The following is a 6,896-nucleotide window of genomic DNA, read 5'->3' on the forward strand; positions in this document are numbered from 1 at the left end:
TCGATCCTTCGCCAAATGCTAGGAATTTATAAGTGAGAAGCACGGGTTTTTCTAAAATTGACCTTAAAAATGGAGGTCGCGGCAGGCGTTGGCATGTTGAAGAACCCACATTACGCCAAACATAGACCTAATCTATACGCAGAACTACCCTTTGCGTATGGAATCGGCGTCGTTGGATACCCACGGGCGGCCTGCCTAATTGAAGACCTACAGGTAATTGAAGACCTACGGAAGACTTACAAAAATATAGGCTATTTACATCAAAACTAATATGATTTTCTTAAGCATGTCTCAAATATCTAATATAAACAAAAGTGTTTGATAAAAATATGTTTTATATTGTATTTTCAAAGCTGGGTAGGGGCAACTATTTTTCTCTCTTGACGACCTAGCGCAAGAACGATAACTCGTATAAATGTCATACTTGCAAATCAGCTGTTCAATTAATAATCATTTCTTGTATATTTTCTTTGTTAAAAGATCGGGAAAATGTTTCAAAATTGTATATTAAAAAATAAAAGAAATGATTAACAATTGAACAGCTGATTTGTAGATATATATTTACGCGAGTTATCGCTCTTGCACTAGGTCGTCTAATAGAAAAAAACATTGTTCCCCATACTGAGCTTTTTAAATATATTTTTATCAAGATTGTTTGTGTTTATTCTATATCTGAGACATGCTTAATCAGAAAATCATAGATTTGATGTATATAGCCCACATTTTTGTAGGTCTTCAATTAGGTATGCCCACCCATGGGTGATCTCGTTTTTTACTTCTCACCGGGTGATGAATAAACGACGAGATCACTCGTGGGTATCCGACAATGGGAATCAGTTGAGAGACACCATATGCAGGTGGCATGTTTAATACCGGTCATTACACACTTATTTTGACTACGGATTACTCCGTCTACCTGATCAAGATGTAAGGGGTGTGACACCGGTTCACATCGTGGTACGACTATATTTATACCTTTTGCCTTAAGTTGATAGGTTAATATACATTTATTTCTAATTGGTTAAAATACTGTAATCTGATTGGCTAACTATTTGAGGGATTTCAGTCCACCTTAGTACATTATTATATAATATCAAATTGAAATATGAAGACAACGAACAGTGATTGATCTCATAACTCCTATAAGGAATTCAAAATAGAGATTGTCAACATTGTTGCACTATGCCAAAAAAGGCAGAAACTGTTTGCCATATAAATATACTGTTGTCTGTCCTTCCATGACCAGAATCTCTCGTTGTGAGACTGGATAATTCCAAAGATGAAATATATCAATAAAAGCATTGTTTTTCAGAAAGAGAGAGATATTTAAAATACTTTGATGAAGATCAAGTGATTACTATCTATATGTAGGGCTAACGGCGGGTGTGACCGATTGACAGGGGATGCTTACCCCTTCTAGCTACCTTATCCCACCTCTGGTACGTCCATGGGTCTGTCTTTACCCAATTTTTTAATTTTATATTCCTTATAGGAGTTATGAGATTGATCACTGTTCATTATCTTCAATTTTCAGTGGTCAAAATAATTTAAATCATGACATTACTTGCTTGTTTCTCAACGGCGAAGGTAAGACAATAGAGCAGTCTATCTTTATGTCTTGGGTTTCACGTGGCCAATGCAAGGTATCAGCGGGGATTTAAATCTACAACCTCCTGGTCACAGAAACTCTTAGCTACTAAGCCCCCGCCACCCGCGTATTCAAAGATATTTGCAGCGGTTTCTACAACTAACTTGAAAGAAATATATCAGAAATTAATGTTTATTAAAGATAGACGTTAAAAATGGAGCTGTCTGTTTCACTGATTCCTTTCAGAATATTTTCTCGGTTTTGTGAAAATCAGTTTAGGAACATATCCTTTTTCAACATGTGAGAGGTGGTGTGGACGATATCATTAAATGATAATGAAATGAAAATATTGAAATACAGACAAAAACAATAGAAAACATGACATTTATTGATAGCTAAGGGTCGCTTCTATTCTTGCACAATATATTTGCATTTAAAGCACTAAAGTTCACAAATCTGTACAGGTCTAACGTTTGCTTAATATCAGGTTGAAGGGGAGCGGCATGTTGGTAACACCCAGTGTAGAATCCAGAGAAGGCAGACGATCGGGATTCTCCGGTTTGATATCAAACTTCTGTAGAAATCTGGTCAGAAAAAGGAACAACTCCATTTTGGCCAGTGACTCTCCAAGGCACGCCCTGCGTCCTGTTGATATAAATAATGTACATGTGCTTGCTGAATATCTTCACCAACAAAAACAATAAATGGATTATAAAAAGACGCATGTAAGAAATCTTTCGTTGTTTAAAGTTAATTTCTTCTCAAAAAACATTAGTTAGTGATTAGCATAACTAATAACAAATCAGTTTTTTTTAAAATTCTACATGGTCTACCTGTTGAGAAAGGAATTATTTTATCTTTCTGTTCCCCAGAACATTTCCCGGTTGGGTCCAAAAACCTTTCTGGTTTGAATTCGGAAGGCTCAGGAAAGATTTCAGGATCCAACATCACAGAATCTAAAACGCAAAATACGATGGCACCTGTAGGGAATAGATGCCCGCTGTAAGTAAAATCTTCTTTGGGTGCATGCGGCAAATTAAGGGGAATCAGATTTGCCAAACGTTGAACTTCCAGAATAAATGCCTCCACCCTTGGCAATTTATCCCTCTGTTCCATTTTAGGTTGTGTCTGACCGATGACGTCATCTACATCATTCTGGAGCCTTTTCTGCCAGTCCTGATGATGAACTAGGTACAGGAGCGCCCACCTCAGTGTAGTGGACGTCGTTTCAGTTCCCGCGGTGAAGAAGTCGCGAACACTGTTATTTAGTTGTTCATCTATAAAAGAAAAATCTCTCTTTGCAATCATAACTTCCGGAGTCTTTCTGCCAAGCTCGGGAAAAATAGCTCGAATTTCACACGTAATTCATTGGAGATAAGACATGTGTACAAAATGGATACTTCCCACTACGTTAGTCACTAGGCCTACATGTATATGATTAAATATTATTAACATAGTTCAAACTTGCAATAGATGAATCTCATCGTTTCTGACAAATATTTCTTGTACAAAAAGACGATAAATTGTTTTTTATTGCTATATTTTAATTTGATAAAAGTGGAGATTATCCTAATTTATTTGAAGTTGAATTTAAGCTATGGTGTAGTAGGAAAGGCCTGCCAAGTTGTTATTTTCTCTGCTTGCAATTAGATAGAACAATATGGTACATCGATTTCATCAACTTGATGAAAATATATCACATGGTTTATGAAGAACATTTGTTCTGGAAATCCCCTCCCAGTAAATGCTGTATTCTGCCATCTTGATCAAACTAAATACCGGTATCTGTTCGTTACCTGTAAATGTAGTGTCGGCTTCATTTGATCTTTGTTTTTGTTCCAAAAGATAAGTATCGATGTAATCATTGATGTTGTCTTCGTCAAAATTTTGTTTGTGTTCCTCGATCATTTCAGTTACAAAAGCCTTCAAGGAATCGAAATTGTCTACTATCGAGTCAAGGCTAAAGAATCTGATGTGACGTAAAGACGGGAAAATGTTTGCTGGCGAAGATGTTTTCATGTTGGAAAACAAATCGTTTAAAATAGAAATCAAACGTTTGAATTTTGACTCATCATAATCAAACCTTTTTCCAAACAAAAGTGAACAAATAACATTTGACACCGAAGTGTTCAGAAGCGTCTGAATGTCCAAAGCCTTGTTTTCATATTTTTCCAGTTCGTTCATTAGACAGTCTACTTCTTCAATGATCTGACTTTCCATGCAGCGTCTCCCGAATCCAAATTTACGCATCGTTGTCAGCGCGAATGTTCTCTGTTCCTTCCACAGTGGACCAGACGACCAGATAAGACCTGTAAAGAAATTACCTCCATGCTGTGTGTATTAGTACCGAACTGAACTGATATTGGGAAACCTTGAAAAACTGATCATTGGGTTAAATTACCTTGTGATTTGGCAAATGTTATTCTGATATTTACTAGTGACAAATTCTTGATGTTAAATGAACACCATAATATTTCTATTAAAAGAGCATGCTACGATTCCAGGAGTTTCGAATAACTGATTGCTAAGCTTTGCAATAACTGGTTATAATCGGCACACGAAAACATCATTTTCAATGGTCATAGACTAATTTCTGTATGAAAAGGTGAAGATAACGAACAGTGATCAATCTCATAACTCCTGCAAAGAATATAAATTCAAGAGTAGGGTAAATACGGACCCCGGGCATACCAGAGGTGGGGCTAGGTGTCTAGGAGTAAGCGCCCCATGTCAACCGGTCACATCCGCGTAGAGTCCTATATCTTGATGAAGGAAACGGAGTAATAGTAGTCAAAATCAGTGTGTAAAGAACTTGACATTCAAAATGACAATGTGGGACAGTATAGTACCTAATCAAAGTTAAACAGACTGAGAAGAACTTAGGTTGCGTGGGACAGTATAGATATTAAACAGACTGAGAAGAACTTAGGTTGATGTTAACAGTGAGATTAATTTGATTTACATTTAAGAGAAGGTCGAAAGCGAAGAGTGTTATGACAGTATTTGAAATCTTTGAATTTTTTTTTTTTATTTCTTTTACTGTGGAATTATCAAAGTGGGACTTCGTGCGTTTTGATAAACATGAATAAAAGCCATATATCCAAAGCACTGGACCGCTCGCAGTAGCTCAGTGGTAGAGCGTTCGCTTCGTAACCGCGGGAGGTCGTGACTAAGAGCCCCGCTTGTGTCATGGCCGCGTTAAACCAAATGCGTTGACACAAGTAGTAGTTGCTCCTTCGCAAATCGATCGACAAGCTCTTATCTTTGGGATACCGATAAACTCTTAAAGAAAACGGAGGTCCCGTGGCGCGGCAGCTGTCGGCATGTTAAAGAACCACCACTGTTACTGTTATACGCGCTAAGCATTGATTTAATTTTGTGGTACTCAACCTACCTACGTCTCAATATGAGTGAAAATTTCTCGTAAAAGAAACAACCAACCAATGCACCGGTGACCATTCTCCTTGCAGGGAAATACTAATTGTTAAATTAAGAATACACACACCGAAATCGTGTCACACATCTCCCAATAGAAATGTTACGATGCTACTTTGTTAGTACATTGTATAATGCAGTTCGTACATAGCAATTAAATAGATAAATACCTTTTCCTTTTGCTATAACTTCAGAAACAAAAACCTTTGGTCGCTCAGAAAACATATCACCATTTTTAACCAGAAGTTCTCGAATGTTTTGATATCCATGGACGACTATCATGGGTTTGTGGAAGAACATCACCGTGTAGATATCTCCATAAATCTTCCTCAATCTTCTGTGTGATTGCACGGCTTCTGACGGCTTGATTATCCCGATATTTCCAATGATGGGGTAACATGTCGGACCGGGAGGAAGCCCCTTACGTCGTCCGGTCAGACTCCAAATCAGGGAAATCAAAACAAGAACAATGGCAATAGTTACCCACATACTGCACCGCAATGCCAAAAGTACGAAATGTCAGGGTTTTATTAATGTCCTGTGAATATATAGAACGAATTGCTTAAACACTTTGTATGCCGCAATTCTCAACTATTTACCTTTGCTTTCATGACATTTTGCAATGTTCGCTAAAACTGCATGGAGTCTTACCTGTGCCGATACCTGAAAAGGCGGAACACTGATATGCAGATCACGGAGGTCCACGATTTAAATTCACGGCTCACCGGAGGTCCACGAATGTTACCTCACTTTAAATGCGGTAACCAATCCGGTTATGACTAGATGATCCACGAGTTATTTGCCCCTGATAAAAAATAAACATTAAGTCGTACGTGTCATTTTCTAATGGGAAAAAGTAATTATCAGGTTGGGGGGGGGGGGGGGGGGGACGTAAATTCCGGTATATTAGGGGATGTCACTATTATATAGTGAGATTCCGCTATATTTTCGGCCGTAGATAGCCTCGGTTTCATCAAATTACATGCTGGCCGATTAAATGCAAGTTATGATGGGTATCCTGGTGTCACCGGTTTTCGATAGTGCAGTACTATTTTTACATATTTAATATATTCAGGAATTATTTCTCACCTGAATTTTATCTTTTCTAATCAATTAACTCTATCTAAATAATATATGCTGTTTTTTGTTTAAAACTATCAAAATCCAGGTAGCATTTCAACTTTCGTTAGATCCGCCATAATCAAATTTGTTTTGACTGACGTCACCTATTTTCTATAGTAAGTATGGCGCGCTGTTAGTGTTAAAACAACATTAAATAGAATGATTCTTTTATTTTTATTTTTTCGACCAAATTGATTACATTTAATAATGAACAAATAAAGCAACTTCAAACAATTTTTAAAAAGTGGTGAAGGTCCTGAAGACACACGCCCCAATGTTATTACGCCCATTTATCATATTTTAAAGTTGTCTAGGGGACTTGGAAACATTTGGCAGTAACAATTCAGCATGGACACTCGTTCCACATTTTACCGACTGGAAAGCATTGGATCATCATTCTTATAATTTCCTCTCTGGATGGAAAATATCTGCAAAGAAATAAACAAGAAATCAATAAAAACAAATTTTAAAACAGAGATTTATTTTAAAAACGTATGGTATTATAACTATAATGCATTTCCATACTGTTCTCTTGAACCGATAGTTCACCCAAAGAGAGGCTTATCTATTTTTAGAACACAGCATGGAGTTTTATTATCAGACGACAGCATAGGTGAATAGGACGCTGTTTTCGACGGGAAATAATCAGATTTTTATTGTGTTTTTTTTGGCATTGGGAAAAATGGCGTTTTCAGAAAAGATGCATACAGAATTGTAGTCTTACCTCTTTGAAAAGCGTAATTCTCGATCT

The 6,896-nt window shown here is 37.1% G+C and overlaps 1 protein-coding gene across 2 annotated transcripts; it reads right to left on the reverse strand.

Annotated features, from left to right (window-relative positions):
* Window positions 1-1,960: 1,960 nt before the first annotated feature.
* On the reverse strand, window positions 1,961-5,833 carry LOC125659764 (cytochrome P450 2C8-like). Of its 2 annotated transcripts, XM_048891538.2 has the most exons (5): window positions 5,675-5,833; window positions 5,194-5,561; window positions 3,385-3,897; window positions 2,422-2,865; window positions 1,961-2,233 (listed from the first exon to the last, which is right to left on the reverse strand). In XM_048891538.2, exons 2-5 carry the CDS (start codon window positions 5,510-5,512, stop codon window positions 2,055-2,057), a joined length of 1,455 nt encoding a protein of 484 aa, XP_048747495.1. In that variant the 5' UTR covers window positions 5,513-5,561; window positions 5,675-5,833; the 3' UTR covers window positions 1,961-2,054. The 2 variants fall into 2 exon arrangements, with proteins under 2 accessions (XP_048747495.1, XP_056005858.1); XM_056149883.1 differs by having other exon boundaries at window positions 5,194-5,829.
* Window positions 5,834-6,896: the final 1,063 nt, after the last annotated feature.

Source organism: Ostrea edulis, chromosome 9, assembly GCF_947568905.1.
Source record: "Ostrea edulis chromosome 9, xbOstEdul1.1, whole genome shotgun sequence".
In the NCBI taxonomy this organism is placed as follows: domain Eukaryota; kingdom Metazoa; phylum Mollusca; class Bivalvia; order Ostreida; family Ostreidae; genus Ostrea; species Ostrea edulis.

Excerpts from the sequence above, each read along its gene's own strand:
- LOC125659764 (XM_048891538.2), bottom strand. The coding sequence starts at position 5,512 with ATGTGGGTAACTATTGCCATTGTTCTTGTTTTGATTTCCCTGATTTGG. Across the intron at positions 3,898-5,193 it reads AGTTATAGCAAAAGGAAAAG|GTCTTATCTGGTCGTCTGGT; the intron begins GTATTTATCTAT and ends ATTTCTTTACAG. Across the intron at positions 2,234-2,421 it reads AATAATTCCTTTCTCAACAG|GACGCAGGGCGTGCCTTGGA; the intron begins GTAGACCATGTA and ends TTATATCAACAG.